Source organism: Leptodactylus fuscus, chromosome 8, assembly GCF_031893055.1.
Source record: "Leptodactylus fuscus isolate aLepFus1 chromosome 8, aLepFus1.hap2, whole genome shotgun sequence".
Lineage (NCBI taxonomy): Eukaryota > Metazoa > Chordata > Amphibia > Anura > Leptodactylidae > Leptodactylus > Leptodactylus fuscus.
The window spans coordinates 1,617,834-1,638,905 of NC_134272.1; the positions used below are offsets into that span (position 1 = coordinate 1,617,834).

The following is a 21,072-nucleotide window of genomic DNA, read 5'->3' on the forward strand; positions in this document are numbered from 1 at the left end:
TAGTATTATAGTAGCTATATTCTTGTACATAGGAGGTAGTATTATAGTAGTTATATTCTTGTACATAGGGGTAGTATTATAGTAGTTATATTCTTGTACATAGGAGTAGTATTATAGTAGTTATATTCTTGTACATAGGAGGTAGTATTATCGTAGTTATATTCTTGTACATAGGAGCAGTATTATAGTAGTTATATTCTTGTACATAGGAGTAGTATTATAGTAGTTATATTCTTGTACATAGGAGTAGTATTATAGTAGTTATATTCTTGTACATAGGAGCAGTATTACAGTAGTTATATTCTTGTACATAGGAGCAGTATTACAGTAGTTATATTCTTGTACATAGGAGGTAGTATTATAGTAGTTATATTCTTATACATAGGAGGTAGTATTATAGTAGTTATATTCTTGTACATAGGAGTAGTATTATAGTAGTTATATTCTTGTATATAGGAGCAGTATTATAGTAGTTATATTCTTGTACATAGGAGTAGTATTATAGTAGTTATATTCTTGTATACTGGAGGTAGTATTATAGTAGTTATATTCTTGTACATAGGAGGTAGTATTATAGTAGTTATATTCTTGTACATAGGAGCAGTATTATAGTAGTTATATTCTTGTACATAGGAGTAGTATTATAGTAGTTATATTCTTGTACATAGGAGTAGTATTATAGTAGTTATATTCTTGTACATAGGAGCAGTATTATAGTAGTTATATTCTTGTACATAGGAGGTAGTATTATAGTAGTTATATTCTTGTACATAGGAGTAGTATTATAGTAGTTATATTCTTGTATATAGGAGCAGTATTATAGTAGTTATATTCTTGTACATAGGAGTAGTATTATAGTAGTTATATTCTTGTATACTGGAGGTAGTATTATAGTAGTTATATTCTTGTACATAGGAGGTAGTATTATAGTAGTTATATTCTTGTACATAGGAGTAGTATTATAGTAGTTATATTCTTGTACATAGGAGCAGTATTATAGTAGTTATATTCTTGTACATAGGAGTAGTATTATAGTAGTTATATTCTTGTACATAGGAGTAGTATTATAGTAGTTATATTCTTGTACATAGGAGCAGTATTATAGTAGTTATATTCTTGTACATAGGAGCAGTATTACAGTAGTTATATTCTTGTACATAGGAGGTAGTATTATAGTAGTTATATTCTTGTACATAGGAGCAGTATTATAGTAGTTATATTCTTGTACATAGGAGTAGTATTATAGTAGTTATATTCTTGTACATAGGAGTAGTATTATAGTAGTTATATTCTTGTACATAGGAGTAGTATTATAGTAGTTATATTCTTGTATATAGGAGTAGTATTATAGTAGTTATATTCTTGTACATAGGAGTATTATTATAGTAGTTATATTCTTGTACATAGGAGCAGTATTATAGTAGTTATATTCTTGTACATAGGAGGTAGTATTATAGTAGTTATATTCTTGTACATAGGAGTAGTATTATAGTAGTTATATTCTTGTACATAGGAGTAGTATTATAGTAGTTATACTCTTGTACATAGGGGCAGTATTATAGTATTATATTTATTGCAGTTATATTTTTGCCATCTTTCAGTTCCACTCTATGAATATTCATCTTTTAGTCTTCACCATTGATCGGTCTTGGATTCTCGGTGGATTCTCTTGTTTACCTTTTCTTATTTAGTCGCTGAGACATTAATTATAAAGTAGCAGATGGAAGTCTCCCGAGGATTCCGATGTTTCCTCTTGTAACAAGTCCCAGCTCGACAGCTCCAGGAGTAATGAAGTCAATTAATATTAGTTATTGAAAGTGTAACTCTCCGGAGAACCATCCTCTCATGTCCCAGTATACAGCTGCTACTCTGTGCACTAGATATGAAGTGAGGACGAGGCTGAATCATTGCCATTGTCTGGTCTGCAGATTAGAGATGAGCGAATGCTGTTCCATCTAATAGGTATTCGATCGAATGTCATGGCGTTCGATGTATTTGTTCACAATGGAATACAAGGCCGCATATGCAGTAAAAATTTGTGTCCCCTCCCCCTTTTCCTGGTGCATTTTTTGCACCAATAACTGTGCTGGGCAGGTGGGACAGGAACTACGACAACGGAGGCAGTGAAAAAAATTGAAAAAACCCATTGGCTGCCGAAAACATGTGACCTCCCATTCATAAGAACGTCCGCCGCCATATTTGTGTAATGTCAGTGTTGGAGTGATAGGGAGAGTGCGGTGTCAGAGTGTCAGTGCGATACAGGGCTGTGGTGAGGCAGGAATTGGGAATAATAACAGCTCAATAATAATCGCTAGCTAGAAAATCATACAGCGTAACAGCAGGGGACGTGGGCGAGGACGTGGGCGAGGACGTGTATACCCAGCTGTATATCCACCCCACAGTCCAGGTACTGGAGAGATTCAGTCGGCAAACAATTTACTCTTCCTCCTCCTCATCCTACAACCCCAGCCCCTAATTCTGCATGTGATATATATATATATATTTCCATTATCTCCCCCCCCCCCCCAGGGGGTTGCAACTCAATTTTTTAGGGGTCACCCCAAGGGCCAAAACATGAAACACTGCTGCTGCTGCGAGGCTCTAGTCACCAAAAGGGCCAAAATCTCTGCTGGTGAAGGCTGGACTAAGTGACAGGGCCCCAATCTCTGCAGGTAGAGGCTGAAGTCACCTGAAGGGCCCCAATCTCTGCTGGAGCTCAGCTTAAGGGCCGGGAACTTCATTTGTACGGGCTCATGTGAAGGGCCATAAAAGTGACTTTTGGAAGGTCTCCCCACATCACACACATCCACATATACATACATACATACATATATACATACATATACACATCACACACACACACACACATACATACATATACACATCACACACATCCACAATGACAGGTCAGGGGGGGACTGAAGGATTTCCCATTGTCTATTCCATCTGTGCTTGTCATGGGCAATGTGATATAAAGGGGGGCTTGGTAATGTTTGTGGAGCTTACATTGGGGTTTGTGTCCCTCCATTTGGGGAGTAAAGAAGGTTTCCAGGTATTTCCCCCCACTGTGATAGAGGTTGTAGTGAGTGTGTATAGTGTGTAGTTGTTAGGCTGTGATAGTGGGGTAATAGAGGGGCTTTGGTGTGTTAGATGCCCCCAGACATGCGCCCCCTGCTGTCCCAGTTACATTGCAGAGGTGTTGCATCATTCCCTGGGGTGTCATAGTGGACTTGGTGACCTCCTGAGGTGAATGGTGGGATCTCCTGGAGTGAAGCATTGTCTCCCATAGACTATAATGGGGTTCCATATTCCTTCCAATAGTCCAATATTGAGCGGCTACTCGGAACGAATAACAAACATCGAATATTTTACTGTTCGCTCATCTCTACTGCAGATCTGAGTGATATTGACTCCCAGTAATTACATCAATACAGTGTAAGCTACTAAATAGTGCCCTGTAAAGAGTCCCCCCTCCCCCCCCCCCGAACCTCTCCCTCCCTGACATTACAGGGAATATAAGTCATCATTACCAGATAAATAGTACAATTATGTTATAATCATGTCACATGAGTCACGGAGGAAGCATTTACCCTGGAATGTACAGGGTTATGTAACGTCCTCTTCTGAAGAAGCATTGACTATATAAGCGCCATGTCACATATGGCACAGACAGCACTGCTGTGAGATTCATGACTCACTAGATGCTGTAGACAGTCTCATGGCTCTCTGCAGTGCTTGGTGACACTTGTATCAGGTGAATTATTATCCAGCACATCTAGTAGATGCCACAAATCTTTTTCTGTCCCCCTTGTATTACTTCTCCCCCTCTCCATTCCATAAACTTCTTTGTAAAGTGAGCTGTCTATGTACGAGACAGAATCAATGACTGCAGAGAGTGATAAGAGCCGAAACAAGACAATCAGTGAAGGCTCGGGCTCTTCTCTTCCATAAGGTCTATGACAAGGTTGGGGCTGAGATTACATTTGTGTTGCGTCCCTGTTCTTCTGCTTTGTCTGTTGACGGACATCAATGGATTCTGAAGGATCGCACTGACTCCGGGGTGACCTTATTTTATTCAGACATAACTATAGAACAAGATGGCGCTAAATGGAGAGTCTGGCGCAGATAAACGAAGCATAAGCCATTCACTAAGATCTGTCTCATCATCTATCTTATGACTTACTATAGAGGGATAGTAAACAATATGGTGAGAATTCGGCTCTTGTGACCTCTCACACCCTCTGAGGGCTCCAGGGCAATGGTTCCATCATCTCTGGTTGTTCTTATGGGGTAGCAGTGACAATAAGTGATTGCAGCGGTGACGTCACAGTCGGCAGCACCTGCCAATGATCTCCGGATACAGGTAAGTACACGCTGTGGCTATAGTCAAATACACAAGGACTCCTGCAGGACCATAAGACCATTGGCACAGGGTTTACGGAATCTTTTACAGGGGTCTGTTGTGTAGGAGTTGACTTGGCCACCACCAATGACATAACAAAATCATAAATATCACAGAGAGGTTTAATATTCACATGTAATAGACAGGACTAAGAGCTGATACAAAGGATCCACCAGCCATTCTCCTCCCCGTAGTGACACCACCACGGTCTGGTCGTTATGGCCTCATCTTCTTCCTTGTCCCATTGTCCCACCATTGTCCGGCCACTCTTCTTCAGATCTACTTTAGCTATTCACTTGAAACATCTTTTCCATTGATTTCCTGATGGACGTTCTCTCCCGCCATCTCCCCACAAAGACATTGAGGTAAGGGTTGGAAGCGCAGTAGACGGCAGTGCAGATGGACATGATAAAGTGGAAGACCAGAGCATTACTACTATAGCCAACCACCCGAAAATATATCAGTAAACTCAGGATCCTGGAAGGAACCATTTCTATAAAGAAGGAGAGGAGAGTGAGGAGAATGATGATGTACAACCTCCGGGGCCGGCAAGATTGGGAGGTCTTCTGGATCTCCACCAGAAGTATCACCGAGGACATCACCATTAGAAGTAGGACTACTAGAAACAATATGGTGGTGAATATAATGATTGGCACACATTGCTGGGCGCCGGGGCTGAGAGAGTCCCCACTGTCATCACACACATAGACTTCTAGTGCCATGGTGAGGATGGCCAGACTCCAGACCAGGACACATATTATGGTAGTCTGGTGTCTGGGACGCTGGAGATGGTTATACAGAGGACACAGGACGGTCAGACATCTCTCCGCACTCACCACAGTTAGAAGGAAAGTGCTGGAGTCAAATCCTAAATTGGTCAATGTTTCTGATAAAAGCCCAATGATCTGATTATTAAGATAAGAGTTAGGTACGTTCCCCAGAAGACACAACATGTAGGCAGTAGAGACGGCGAATCCCAGCAGAAACAGCAGATCGGCGACGGCCAGGTTCAGAAAGTAAATGGTGCAGTAATTCTTTTTGAGCTTCAATGTGAAAAGCCAAATCATGAATAAGTTTCCTACAATGCCGATGAGACAGATGATGATGGACGCATAGCCCAGGGACAGGTACGTGGTCCCAGGAGTCTTCTGGCCCTGTGTCAGGTTATGAGTCCACTCAGGGATGGTAGAGTTGATGGACATGTTTACGGGCTTGTACGTCTCCATTATATAGTTACGTGGAGGTTTGATGAATGATCTGGAGCAACAAACCTGCAGGAGGAGGAGGACAGCAGATCCCTTAAGGATGTCTATGTCACACTCACATCAACCAATCTCCAGGGGTCTCTCGGCTCCCACCAAAGGATAAGTCTCATATAACAAGTCTCCTCCAGGCCACGATGACTTCTCAGCAATAATCTCCAAGCTTGGTTGTCTTCTACTCATCGGCAGGGTCCTGGGAGAGGTCCATGTCCTGTACTGGTCCTGGTGAAGAGTCCTCCATGCTGATGAGTCCTGGACCTCTGACCATGGTTGTTCCTATAGCTCAGCTCCTGACTATTCTCTGGGTGGATATCAGTCAGTGCATTAATGAATGGGAGAGACCAAATCTAAATAAAGGTTTCCTGTGACTCCACCTGTAGGCTCAGCCCCAGCCCTTATTATAGCACAAGCTGGAGCTTTTCTTCCTCATACACTTCACATACCAGACTCAGATTATTGGGGGGTCATTGATTCCATTACTTGTCTCTATGTGGAGAACGATTGATGTGGACACTTCAGTGATGTCTCCTCCCCTCTCCTCCAGATGATTAGCTTTTCAAGACAACGCTATATATAATAAAGTGATCTTCTATATGAGTCTATGAGCCGCCCACTACTTGTCTTGTGAATGCAGCCTGTATAGTGTCCTGCTAGCTTGGCAATAGTCGTGAGGAATTGGAAACCTCAGCTAAGCTGAGGGTGGACACATCTATATGTCCATGTAGGTCCTGTGTAGTGTCTGACACATCTATATGTCCATGTAGGTCCTGTGTAGTGCCTGACACATCTATATGTCCATGTAGGTCCTGTGTAGTGCCTGACACATCTATATGTCCATGTAGGTCCTGTGTAGTGCCTGACACATCTATATGTCCATGTAGGTCCTGTATAGTGTCTGACACATCTATATGTCTATGTAGGTCCTGTATAGTGTCTGACATAACAAGTGTATAGTGTAGGTCCTGTGTAGGTCCTGTGTAGTGCCTGACACATCTATATGTCCATGTAGGTCCTGTATAGTGTCTGACATAACAAGTGTATAGTGTAGGTCCTGTGTAGGTCCTGTGTAGTGTCTGACACATCTATATGTCCATGTAGGTCCTGTGTAGTGTCTGACACATCTATATGTCCATGTAGGTCCTGTGTAGTGTCTGACACATCTATATGTCCATGTAGGTCCTGTATAGTGTCTGACACATCTATATGTCCATGTAGGTCCTGTGTAGTGCCTGACATAACAAGTGTATAGTGTAGGTCCTGTGTAGGTCCTGTGTAGTGCCTGACACATCTATATGTCCATGTAGGTCCTGTATAGTGTCTGACATAACAAGTGTATAGTGTAGGTCCTGTGTAGGTCCTGTGTAGTGCCTGACACATCTATATGTCCATGTAGGTCCTGTATAGTGTCTGACATAACAAGTGTATAGTGTAGGTCCTGTGTAGGTCCTGTGTAGTGTCTGACACATCTATATGTCCATGTAGGTCCTGTGTAGTGTCTGACACATCTATATGTCCATGTAGGTCCTGTGTAGTGCCTGACACATCTATATGTCCATGTAGGTCCTGTATAGTGTCTGACATAACAAGTGTATAGTGTAGGTCCTGTGTAGGTCCTGTGTAGTGTCTGACACATCTATATGTCTATGTAGGTCCTGTATAGTGTCTGACATAACAAGTGTATAGTGTAGGTCCTGTGTAGGTCCTGTGTAGTATCTGACACATCTATATGTCCATGTAGGTCCTGTATAGTGTCTGACACATATATATGTCCATGTAGGTCCTGTGTAGTGTCTGACACATATATATGTCCATGTAGGTCCTGTGTAGTGTCTGACACATCTATATGTCCATGTAGGTCCTGTGTAGTGCCTGACACATCTATATGTCCATGTAGGTCCTGTGTAGTGCCTGACACATCTATATGTCCATGTAGGTCCTGTGTAGTGTCTGACACATCTATATGTCCATGTAGGTCCTGTGTAGTGTCTGACACATCTATATGTCCATGTAGGTCCTGTGTAGTGCCTGACACATCTATATGTCCATGTAGGTCCTGTGTAGTGCCTGACACATCTATATGTCCATGTAGGTCCTGTGTAGTGCCTGACACATCTATATGTCCATGTAGGTCCTGTATAGTGTCTGACACATCTATATGTCCATGTAGGTCCTGTATAGTGTCTGACACATCTATATGTCCATGTAGGTCCTGTGTAGTGTCTGACACATCTATATGTCCATGTAGGTCCTGTGTAGTGCCTGACACATCTATATGTCCATGTAGGTCCTGTATAGTGTCTGACACATCTATATGTCTATGTAGGTCCTGTATAGTGTCTGACATAACAAGTGTATAGTGTAGGTCCTGTGTAGGTCCTGTGTAGTGCCTGACACATCTATATGTCCATGTAGGTCCTGTATAGTGTCTGACATAACAAGTGTATAGTGTAGGTCCTGTGTAGGTCCTGTGTAGTGCCTGACACATCTATATGTCCATGTAGGTCCTGTATAGTGTCTGACATAACAAGTGTATAGTGTAGGTCCTGTGTAGGTCCTGTGTAGTGTCTGACACATCTATATGTCCATGTAGGTCCTGTGTAGTGTCTGACACATCTATATGTCCATGTAGGTCCTGTGTAGTGTCTGACACATCTATATGTCCATGTAGGTCCTGTGTAGTGCCTGACACATCTATATGTCCATGTAGGTCCTGTATAGTGTCTGACATAACAAGTGTATAGTGTAGGTCCTGTGTAGGTCCTGTGTAGTGTCTGACACATCTATATGTCTATGTAGGTCCTGTATAGTGTCTGACATAACAAGTGTATAGTGTAGGTCCTGTGTAGGTCCTGTGTAGTATCTGACACATCTATATGTCCATGTAGGTCCTGTATAGTGTCTGACACATATATATGTCCATGTAGGTCCTGTGTAGTGTCTGACACATATATATGTCCATGTAGGTCCTGTGTAGTGTCTGACACATCTATATGTCCATGTAGGTCCTGTGTAGTGCCTGACACATCTATATGTCCATGTAGGTCCTGTGTAGTGTCTGACACATCTATATGTCCATGTAGGTCCTGTGTAGTGTCTGACACATCTATATGTCCATGTAGGTCCTGTGTAGTGCCTGACACATCTATATGTCCATGTAGGTCCTGTGTAGTGCCTGACACATCTATATGTCCATGTAGGTCCTGTGTAGTGCCTGACACATCTATATGTCCATGTAGGTCCTGTGTAGTGCCTGACACATCTATATGTCCATGTAGGTCCTGTATAGTGTCTGACACATCTATATGTCTATGTAGGTCCTGTATAGTGTCTGACATAACAAGTGTATAGTGTAGGTCCTGTGTAGGTCCTGTGTAGTGTCTGACACATCTATATGTCTATGTAGGTCCTGTATAGTGTCTGACATAACAAGTGTATAGTGTAGGTCCTGTGTAGGTCCTGTGTAGTATCTGACACATCTATATGTCCATGTAGGTCCTGTATAGTGTCTGACACATATATATGTCCATGTAGGTCCTGTGTAGTGTCTGACACATATATATGTCCATGTAGGTCCTGTGTAGTGTTTGACACATCTATATGTCCATGTAGGTCCTGTGTAGTGCCTGACACATCTATATGTCCATGTAGGTCCTGTGTAGTGTCTGACACATCTATATGTCCATGTAGGTCCTGTGTAGTGTCTGACACATATATATGTCCATGTAGGTCCTGTGTAGTGTCTGACACATATATATGTCCATGTAGGTCCTGTGTAGTATCTGACACATCTATATGTCCATGTAGGTCCTGTATAGTGTCTGACACATCTATATGTCCATGTAGGTCCTGTATAGTGTCTGACACATCTATATGTCCATGTAGGTCCTGTGTAGTATCTGACACATCTATATGTCCATGTAGGTCCTGTATAGTGTCTGACACATCTATATGTCCATGTAGGTCCTGTATAGTGTCTGACACATCTATATGTCCATGTAGGTCCTGTATAGTGTCTGACACATCTATATGTCCATGTAGGTCCTGTATAGTGTCTGACACATCTATATGTCCATGTAGGTCCTGTATAGTGTCTGACACATCTATATGTCCATGTAGGTCCTGTATAGTGTCTGACATAACAAGTGTATAGTGTAGGTCCTGTGTAGGTCCTGTATAGTGTCTGACACATCTATATGTCCATGTAGGTCCTGTATAGTGTCTGACACATCTATATGTCCATGTAGGTCCTGTATAGTGTCTGACATAACAAGTGTATAGTGTAGGTCCTGTGTAGGTCCTGTGTAGTGTCTGACACATCTATATGTCCATGTAGGTCCTGTGTAGTGTCTGACACATCTATATGTCCATGTAGGTCCTGTATAGTGTCTGACACATCTATATGTCCATGTAGGTCCTGTATAGTGTCTGACATAACAATGCTTAGTGAAATCTCACCATGTGGTTTGTTTTAGTTTCTTCTGCTGCAAAGGGCGTCAGGTGAAGGAGGGCAAGGTTATGTGCAAGATATATATATATACACGCATAGCATGAGATGTGTCCTATCACCTATAGCCCCAGAAATCTACAAGCTAGACACATATAAAGTGAATCACTCTCATCATCCTGAGAAGGTCAGAGCAGAGATGAAGGTCAATGACAGACACCCCCAGACCCCACCCCCACCCCCTGCTGCCTCATGTCCATCATCATGCCTGACATTGTAGTACTAAGGATCCAGCCCCTATCATGTTATGTATCATGTAGATATCTGTGAATTGTCAGCGCTATAGAGGTCACACAAGATTGTGGAGATAATGGAGGCCTATGGAAGCTAGAGCTCAGTCAGGGCGTGTACTATAGCTGCTGGAGGCCCCAACAATCTGCTCTATAGGGGCCCAAGAATCTAATAACACAGAGCTAGAGCCGAACATTTACCCTGGTGAAGGAAAGCCCAGCTATGGCTCTGTATACAATGTATACCTGCCTGCTGACTGTTTCTATATTGTACCTTCACCTGGTGCATGGAGAGCATTGCACCGTGTAGCATTCCAGATTGGACTAGTCCATAGGAGAACCAGAAGATGTTCCTGTGGCCCCTGTATGACACTGGTATATGTAATAACACCGCCATAGACACATCCCTTCCTGGCGCCCTTAGTGGCTGCCTGATACAGTGCTGCAAGCCTGGAGCAACCTTTATCTTTATCTTTCCTTTCTCACTCTTTTTCTCTGTATCTTCAAAAATCCAGTAACCAAGAAAACTAGCACTATGAATTAGCAACTATAATTCGAATGCAAGACCCTGTGGAGTTTTTCGTTCCTTTTGTTTCTATTGTAAAGCATGGACAATGACTGAAGACCTGGAGCACATGTGCCTGTTACCATCCCCCCAGGACACCATGCGGCATGGAGGAGAAACCTACATGGAAGTGTGGACTTCTTCGTTCAAGGAGATGATTTCTGGAGTCTATTGCTGATGTGTGAAGATGCTACAGCTGACTGGGATTTCTCTCTATTACTGTGGACACGTGGGACTCTGCTACAGCCTGGAAACCTACCATCACCCAACTACCCCAGGAGTTATGGAAGCTTGGCAAGAGAGCGGCACCATGTATACCTGGATGGCTTCAGACTTCTTTGGGGAAGTAGAACACAGTGGTAAGAAGAAAGGAGGAGGAGGAGGAGGAGGAGAGGAGGAGGAAGAGGAGGAGGAGGAGGGCTTGTGATGAAGGACATTTGGGGCATTTTTTGTGGTTAATGGATAATAGCACTGATACAAGATACCGAACTATCAGCTGTGAGCAGGAGATCTCACCACCTACCAAAGGAACTGCCACATGTTATCATGATAGCTGCTTATGTCCCCACCTCTGCCTGTTATATCTACACAGCCAAGGAAATAAAAGATTGAAGATCCAGCGTATCCGTAAAAAGATTAAATTTTAATATGGCTATGGGCCATTGAATAAAGTAAGAAAATATTTTTACGGATACGCTGGATCTTCAATCTTTTATTTCCTTGGCTGTGTACAATTGCTTCTGACCGGAGGAGCAGAGAAGTCCGTGCGCATATTCCGTGATTGGAACTTCAACAGACGGGTCAGTGATTCAATTCCATGAACTTTGAATTTTGCCAATAATATATTGCTTTGAAATAACATGCAAGTGGGAGGCTGTGCATTTCCCTCTTTTTCCCTTCCCTTATATGCGAACTATGTTATATCCACATGCTGTGACCCCCCTCCTCGTGCCCTCCAACCACAGTCGGCTGTATTATTATTATTATTATTATTATTATTATCAGCATCACTCCGCACAGAGAACTAAATGATCCTGCAGTGTGTCTGTGTACCATACCATCTATGTAACTGTATCACTGAAATTTCCCCATTGTGGGACTATTAAAGGAATGTCTTATCTTATCTTATATCTTATCGCTCCTCAGGCTGGGAAGTATCTGACAATCCGTCACTCCCATCATCCTCATTCCCAACACCTGGAGACGACCAGGTTCATCCAGTTCTATGTTGTGAAAGGCGATGATTAAAATAATCAGCTGTAATTATTGGGTAATGAATATCAGTGTAATATAGAGTGTATAGTGTAGGTCCTGTATAGTGTCTGACATAACAAGTGTATAGTGTAGGTCCTGTGTATGTCCTGTATAGTGCTCCAGAGCTGCGCTCTCTATTAGTAGACTGTATATATGAGATATGAATGGCGTCTTCTCTATTCTGAGATTTTTATTTCCTCACTGTCGGCCACCAATGCGTTACAGATGATAGTAAAGTGATTATTGTAACTCTTTGGACGTTTCACCTCCGTCTATACTCAGGACACTCAGTTTGTGCTCAGTGTCCGTCTGTTGTGTCTCTAGCGAGTCGTTTCCTTCAGATCGCCCTTCCTCTTCCTTGAAGACTGACTCCAGAGCCTTGGAGGTCGGGACGCTCGTCTTCCACCTCCCCACAATGATGTAGATGTAGGGATTGACTGTAGAATTGAGGGCCGAGCACAGTGATATCATAATGAAGCTGAGAATCTTCATCTTCATTGTAGGGATGATGGCAAAGTAGAACAAGAGTCTCACCATGGTGGCCGGAACCAGAGATATGAGGAAGGTGATGATGGCAGAGACGACCACTACGTACAGTTTGATTGGCCGGCCTTGTATTGAGGTCTTCTGGATCTCTATGAGGAGGACAATGCTGGAGCCAAGCATGGCCAGAGTGATGACCAGGAACAGGACAGATGTCACTATGTAGACAGTTGACCTGTGCTCAGGGATGAGAAACCTTTGTAGAAGAGTTATCAGGATTGACACAGGCCATAGAATCCCACACAATATGGCGGACAAGTGCTCGGGGCGGCGACATTTGTACCACATTGGAAAGCAAACAGAGAGACATCGCTCAACGCTGAGAGTGGCCAGAAAGAACAAGCTCGAATTAAACCCAAAACTGTTCAGGAACTCGCCAAACCCAGAGAATATCTTGTCGTTCTCCGCTGAGGTGGGCACTCGATTAGCCACGCACAGGAAGTACAAGGACGCCATACCGCAGCCAAAAACGTAGATGAAGTCCGCCAGGGCCAAATTCAGGATATAGACTGTCGACTGGTTCAGCTTGATGCGGAAACAGAACAGATATATTGTGATCCCGTTACCGACCAGACCCACCAGGCTGACGAGAAGGGTCACCAGGAAGAGGGTGATGGGTATGGTGAACCGTGACATGTCTTCGCGGCAGCCTTGGCCTGGAGGGGGCGTATTGTTAACTGAGGAGTTGAGGGACATTATTTTAGGCGGTTAGCGGAGGATGGGGATGTCCATTACCCTAAGAGACAGAAAAGTCTTATCAATCACAAAGATATCGCAGAGAAAAGACCACATGTAGCAGATACAACATGGCGGACGCAGACTGGCCCCGTTACAGGCCCCAGGCCGAGGTCATGTGCTTTATGTATATTATGTCCCCTATATAATGCACCCCATAGAAATACATATCAAGAGGGCAGCGACAAGATGGCGTCCGGGGCCATCCAGCAAGGACGGGGGTCAGTGTGTCCACTGGTCCATTGGGTTCAGCTTCACTGTAGGTTCAGTCTCAGTCATCCAGTCATTGATGTTACAGAGTATGTCCCATCCATGAAGCCCAGGAGCCAGGGTGCCCGGACATGTCCTGCTGCTCCAGGAGGGAGATTTGGTGCAGTCAAACAAAATCTTTGAGGTTCTATCACTAAAAAAACATCAAATTGACTCGAATTTGAGTAAAGAAGCAAAAAATACAAAGATGGACCAAACATCCTAATCTATAAGGACTCCTGTAATTCTACCCTGGCCTTCCAGAGCAGCCTCCTAACCTCCGGTGTCTCCTATGGTCATGTGTCCATCATGAGATGCCAAAAACTTTGTGGGGTGTTGTGAAATTCTAAGTGTGAACTGGAGCTGAGAGACGACGTCCTAGACCTCTTTATATCAGACATGTCAGCAGATATCAGCCATGAATCACTAACTGGAGACTTCACTACAGGACAGAAGACGCATGGGAGCCTTGTCCACCCCCTTAGCACGTATGACATGGTCCGCACTACATCTGAAGTCCCACTAGTCTGCACACTGACCACACGCTGCTGCAGACATGGCATCCATCGACCACTGAGGATGGAGCTTTGGACATTGTGTGGCTTCCATCAGTCACATTGGTCGTCTTGTCACTTATTGGGGTGCTAGCATATGTTACTTGTCAGGAGCAGTGACTGGCTCATCTTCACAATAGGAGTCTTAAGTCATAAACGTCTTCACTGGGGGTCAATTGTTGCATCAAAGTCATAATTTAACATTTGGAGAATATTCTACCTCCAGAGATTGCAAGAATGGGAGAAGAGACAACAATCAACGCCAAGGATACAACTAAGGGTCTGCGGACTTCTGCAAGGCTTGGAACAAGGATCGTGAGAATAGTTTACAATAACTAGAGCAATACCCTGTGGGCAGAGGAGACCATCGTGATGTCATCTGCTCCGACCATGAAGCTCCAGTAACATAAGAGAAGCTTCTCCATTGTGTCATCTGAATCTCCTAGGGATAATCTCTGCTGCAATCATACTGGCATATTACAGAGTATCCTGCCTTGTAGCCATCTCTGCAGGTGACCGGGAGAGTCATCTCCATATTAAGTACATTGACCATTCAAGGCTGCGATAGAGAAAGCCAATCCAATAGACTGAGCCCCATCTGGGTAGAGGACCACTGCAGAGAAGGTTGCTGGGTTGTTGGCCACCATGCAATGAATGCAGCAGAGGAATGTCCTCCAGAGATCTGCACAGCCCTGAGTGTATATGATGGATATATTTCTGGCCATATGGTAGCCGACCTACTGACCACAGGGGAGCTATAGACATTTGGCTGGAGACATCTAATGTCCACCCTGATACCTATCATGTATCCAAACTCACTTACCGGCTGCATGCAGATCACATCGGGATCCTCCAGTCTAACGTGATGTCTCCAGACGTCGGTGAGGATGATATGAGCACACTTAGTCTTGGCTTGCAGCCTCTCCACACTCCAGATTTCCTTATTGGCGCTCATTACTGCGTTCCTGGGCGTATGTAGACTTGTATGGATGTTAAAGTGACAGCTCAAGAGTGAAGTCATTGACCCAAATTCTAAGGGTCAGGAGAAAATGCTGAAGACTCAATAGGATCGTTGTACACCCAGTTTTTGGAATAGGCAGAGCCTAGGCAGGGCTCGGTGTCCTGAGCCTGTACCCCACAATGCCATGTCCCCCCCCCCCCCCCCCAGGAGTCTTCCTACTACTAGATTTATAGTGATGGATCTGGAGACCAAGACTTTGAGGCTTGTTGTTCTTCCCGATGCTGCAGACACGATTCATCGTTCGGGATGTCTCCTATATGGCCACCATATAATAATAAGGGTATTTGTAGGACGCCCTGGTGCTGTCGTGTAGAGCTCTGGAGTTGGTCCATGAAGGGTCCCATCGGCCGGTCTGTGACAGGACACACAGCAGAATGAATGGAGACTTCACCTTTGTAGACACGTTTTAGCTCACAATGGGAGCCTTGTCCACCCCCTTAGCACGTATGACATGGTCCGCACTACATCTGAAGCCCCACTACAAGATAGAACAGATAGAACTGATAGTACAAGATACTTTGTATCTGACGTTATTTACAAGTTTCATATTGTTGTATTTCTACAGTTCCAATGTAGTCTATGGGTCTCCATGGTAACAGACAACAAACATACAGTGTAGTCTGATCGACCGCCATATGGCAGACGGTATCAGAGGCCGAGACTGTTCTCTTAGCGCGGCCGCTTCATTCTCCACGTTACATTTACTGCGACTGTAAAACTGGTTACAAAAATATAAAAGACGTTTATAAAAGTTTCATTGTGTTTATATCGAAATAACTCTTATATGATCTTCTCATCAAGTGAGCAAAGAGTCTACAAGTAATAGTGTCAGCAAGAAGAAGACCACAGAAGTAGCAACTGTATAGGTGACGGTATGAGTGACTATAGTGATTGTATAGGTGACGGTATGAGTGACTATAGTGATTGTATAGGTGACGGTATGAGAGACTATAGTGGGTGTATAGGTGACGGTATGAGTGACTATAGTGAGTGTATAGGTGACGGTATGAGTGACTATAGTGATTGTATAGGTGACGGTATGAGTGACTATAGTGATTGTATAGGTGACGGTATGAGAGACTATAGTGGGTGTATAGGTGACGGTATGAGTGACTATAGTGGGTGTATAGGTGACGGTATGAGTGACTATAGTGGGTGTATAGGTGACGGTATGAGTGACTATAGTGAGTGTATAGGTGACGGTATGAGTGACTATAGTGGTTGTATAGGTGACGGTATGAGTGACTATAGTGATTGTATAGGTGACGGTATGAGTGACTATAGTGGGTGTATAGGTGACGGTATGAGTGACTATAGTGAGTGTATAGGTGACGGTATGAGTGACTATAGTGATTGTATAGGTGACGGTATGAGAGACTATAGTGGGTGTATAGGTGACGGTATGAGTGACTATAGTGAGTGTATAGGTGACGGTATGAGTGACTATAGTGATTGTATAGGTGACGGTATGAGTGACTATAGTGATTGTATAGGTGACGGTATGAGAGACTATAGTGGGTGTATAGGTGACGGTATGAGTGACTATAGTGGGTGTATAGGTGACGGTATGAGTGACTATAGTGGGTGTATAGGTGACGGTATGAGTGACTATAGTGAGTGTATAGGTGACGGTATGAGTGACTATAGTGGGTGTATAGGTGACGGTATGAGTGACTATAGTGGGTGTATAGGTGACGGTATGAGTGACTATAGTGATTGTATAGGTGACGGTATGAGAGACTATAGTGGGTGTATAGGTGACGGTATGAGTGACTATAGTGGGTGTATAGGTGACGGTATGAGTGACTATAGTGGGTGTATAGGTGACGGTATGAGTGACTATAGTGGGTGTATAGGTGACGGTATGAGTGACTATAGTGATTGTATAGGTGACGGTATGAGTGACTATAGTGAGTGTATAGGTGACGGTATGAGTGACTATAGTGGGTGTATAGGTGACGGTATGAGTGACTATAGTGAGTGTATAGGTGACGGTATGAGTGACTATAGTGGGTGTATAGGTGACGGTATGAGTGACTATAGTGGGTGTATAGGTGACGGTATGAGTGACTATAGTGGGTGTATAGGTGACGGTATGAGTGACTATAGTGATTGTATAGGTGACGGTATGAGTGACTATAGTGGGTGTATAGGTGACGGTATGAGTGACTATAGTGGGTGTATAGGTGACGGTATGAGTGACTATAGTGGGTGTATAGGTGACGGTATGAGTGACTATAGTGATTGTATAGGTGACGGTATGAGAGACTATAGTGGGTGTATAGGTGACGGTATGAGTGACTATAGTGGGTGTATAGGTGACGGTATGAGTGACTATAGTGGGTGTATAGGTGACGGTATGAGAGACTATAGTGGGTGTATAGGTGACGGTATGAGTGACTATAGTGGGTGTATAGGTGACGGTATGAGTGACTATAGTGGGTGTATAGGTGATGGTATGAGTGACTATAGTGGTTGTATAGGTGACGGTATGAGTGACTATAGTGGTTGTATAGGTGACGGTATGAGTGACTATAGTGGGTGTATAGGTGACAGTATGAGTGACTATAGTGGGTGTATAGGTGACGGTATGAGAGACTATAGTGGGTGTATAGGTGACGGTATGAGTGACTATAGTGGGTGTATAGGTGACGGTATGAGTGACTATAGTGGGTGTATAGGTGATGGTATGAGTGACTATAGTGGTTGTATAGGTGATGGTATGAGTGACTATAGTGGGTGTATAGGTAATGGTATGAGTGACTATAGTGGTTGTATAGGTGACGGTATGAGTGACTATAGTGAGTGTATAGGTGACGGTATGAGTGACTATAGTGGGTGTATAGGTGACGGTATGAGTGACTATAGTGGTTGTATAGGTGACGGTATGAGAGACTATAGTGGGTGTATAGGTGACGGTATGAGTGACTATAGTGGTTGTATAGGTGACGGTATGAGTGACTATAGTGAGTGTATAGGTGACGGTATGAGTGACTATAGTGGGTGTATAGGTGATGGTATGAGTGACTATAGTGGGTGTATAGGTGATGGTATGAGTGACTATAGTGGTTGTATAGGTGACGGTATGAGTGACTATAGTGAGTGTATAGGTGACGGTATGAGTGACTATAGTGAGTGTATAGGTGACGGTATGAGTGACTATAGTGGGTGTATAGGTGATGGTATGAGTGACTATAGTGGGTGTATAGGTGATGGTATGAGTGACTATAGTGGTTGTATAGGTGACGGTATGAGTGACTATAGTGAGTGTATAGGTGACGGTATGAGTGACTATAGTGGGTGTATAGGTGACGGTATGAGTGACTATAGTGGTTGTATAGGTGATGGTATGAGAGACTATAGTGGGTGTATAGGTGACGGTATGAGTGACTATAGTGGGTGTATAGGTGACGGTATGAGTGACTATAGTGGGTGTATAGGTGACGGTATGAGTGACTATAGTGGGTGTATAGGTGATGGTATGAGTGACTATAGTGGGTGTATAGGTGACGGTATGAGTGACTATAGTGAGTGTATAGGTGACGGTATGAGTGACTATAGTGGGTGTATAGGTGACGGTATGAGTGACTATAGTGGTTGTATAGGTGACGGTATGAGTGACTATAGTGGGTGTATAGGTGACGGTATGAGTGACTATAGTGAGTGTATAGGTGACGGTATGAGTGACTATAGTGGGTGTATAGGTGATGGTATGAGTGACTATAGTGGGTGTATAGGTGACGGTATGAGTGACTATAGTGGGTGTATAGGTGACGGTATGAGTGACTATAGTGATTGTATAGGTGACGGTATGAGTGACTATAGTGGGTGTATAGGTGACGGTATGAGTGACTATAGTGGGTGTATAGGTGACGGTATGAGTGACTATAGTGGTTGTATAGGTGACGGTATGAGTGACTATAGTGGGTGTATAGGTGACGGTATGAGTGACTATAGTGGGTGTATAGGTGACGGTATGAGTGACTATAGTGGGTGTATAGGTGACGGTATGAGTGACTATAGTGGGTGTATAGGTGACGGTATGAGTGACTATAGTGGGTGTATAGGTGACGGTATGAGTGACTATAGTGGGTGTATAGGTGACGGTATGAGTGACTATAGTGGGTGTATAGGTGACAGTATGAGTGACTATAGTGGGTGTATAGGTGACGGTATGAGTGACTATAGTGGTTGTATAGGTGATGGTATGAGTGACTATAGTGATTGTATAGGTGACGGTATGAGTGACTATAGTGGGTGTATAGGTGACGGTATGAGTGACTATAGTGGGTGTATAGGTGATGGTATGAGTGACTATAGTGGTTGTATAGGTGACGGTATGAGTGACTATAGTGGTTGTATAGGTGACGGTATGAGTGACTATAGTGGGTGTATAGGTGACGGTATGAGTGACTATAGTGGGTGTATAGGTGACGGTATGAGAGACTATAGTGGGTGTATAGGTGACGGTATGAGTGACTATAGTGGGTGTATAGGTGACGGTATGAGTGACTATAGTGGGTGTATAGGTGATGGTATGAGTGACTATAGTGGTTGTATAGGTGATGGTATGAGTGACTATAGTGGGTGTATAGGTAATGGTATGAGTGACTATAGTGGTTGTATAGGTGACGGTATGAGTGACTATAGTGAGTGTATAGGTGACGGTATGAGTGACTATAGTGGGTGTATAGGTGACGGTATGAGTGACTATAGTGGTTGTATAGGTGACGGTATGAGAGACTATAGTGGGTGTATAGGTGACGGTATGAGTGACTATAGTGGTTGTATAGGTGACGGTATGAGTGACTATAGTGAGTGTATAGGTGACGGTATGAGTGACTATAGTGGGTGTATAGGTGATGGTATGAGTGACTATAGTGGTTGTATAGGTGACGGTATGAGTGACTATAGTGAGTGTATAGGTGACGGTATGAGTGACTATAGTGGGTGTATAGGTGACGGTATGAGTGACTATAGTGGTTGTATAGGTGACGGTATGAGTGACTATAGTGGGTGTATAGTTGACGGTATGAGTGACTATAGTGGGTGTATAGGTGACGGTATGAGTGACTATAGTGATTGTATAGGTGACGGTATGAGTGACTATAGTGAGTGTATAGGTGACGGTATGAGTGACTATAGTGGGTGTATAGGTGACGGTATGAGTGACTATAGTGAGTGTATAGGTGACGGTATGAGTGACTATAGTGGGTGTATAGGTGACGGTATGAGTGACTATAGTGGGTGTATAGGTGACGGTATGAGTGACTATAGTGGGTGTATAGGTGACGGTATGAGTGACTATAGTGATTGTATAGGTGACGGTATGAGTGACTATAGTGGGTGTATAGGTGACGGTATGAGTGACTATAGTGGGTGTATAGGTGACGGTATGAGTGACTATAGTGGGTGTATAGGTGACGGTATGAGTGACTATAGTGATTGTATAGGTGACGGTATGAGAGACTATAGTGGGTGTATAGGTGACGGTATGAGTGACTATAGTGGGTGTATAGGTGACGGTATGAGTGACTATAGTGGGTGTATAGGTGACGGTATGAGAGACTATAGTGGGTGTATAGGTGACGGTATGAGTGACTATAGTGGGTGTATAGGTGACGGTATGAGTGACTATAGTGGGTGTATAGGTGATGGTATGAGTGACTATAGTGGTTGTATAGGTGACGGTATGAGTGACTATAGTGGTTGTATAGGTGACGGTATGAGTGACTATAGTGGGTGTATAGGTG

The 21,072-nt window shown here is 43.5% G+C and overlaps 2 protein-coding genes across 2 annotated transcripts; both read right to left on the reverse strand.

Moving 5' to 3' along the window:
• Nucleotides 1-4,686: 4,686 nt before the first annotated feature.
• LOC142216812 (proto-oncogene Mas-like) lies at nucleotides 4,687-5,628 on the reverse strand. Its single transcript, XM_075284845.1, has one exon. It carries the CDS (start codon nucleotides 5,626-5,628, stop codon nucleotides 4,687-4,689), a length of 942 nt encoding a protein of 313 aa, XP_075140946.1.
• Nucleotides 5,629-12,088: 6,460 nt separating this feature from the next.
• LOC142216830 (mas-related G-protein coupled receptor member H-like) lies at nucleotides 12,089-13,456 on the reverse strand. The gene is made up of 2 exons (XM_075284867.1): nucleotides 12,484-13,456; nucleotides 12,089-12,186 (listed from the first exon to the last, which is right to left on the reverse strand). The coding sequence occupies exons 1-2, from the start codon at nucleotides 13,454-13,456 to the stop codon at nucleotides 12,089-12,091; spliced, it is 1,071 nt and encodes a 356-aa protein (XP_075140968.1).
• Between the last annotated feature and the right edge of the window lie 7,616 nt (nucleotides 13,457-21,072).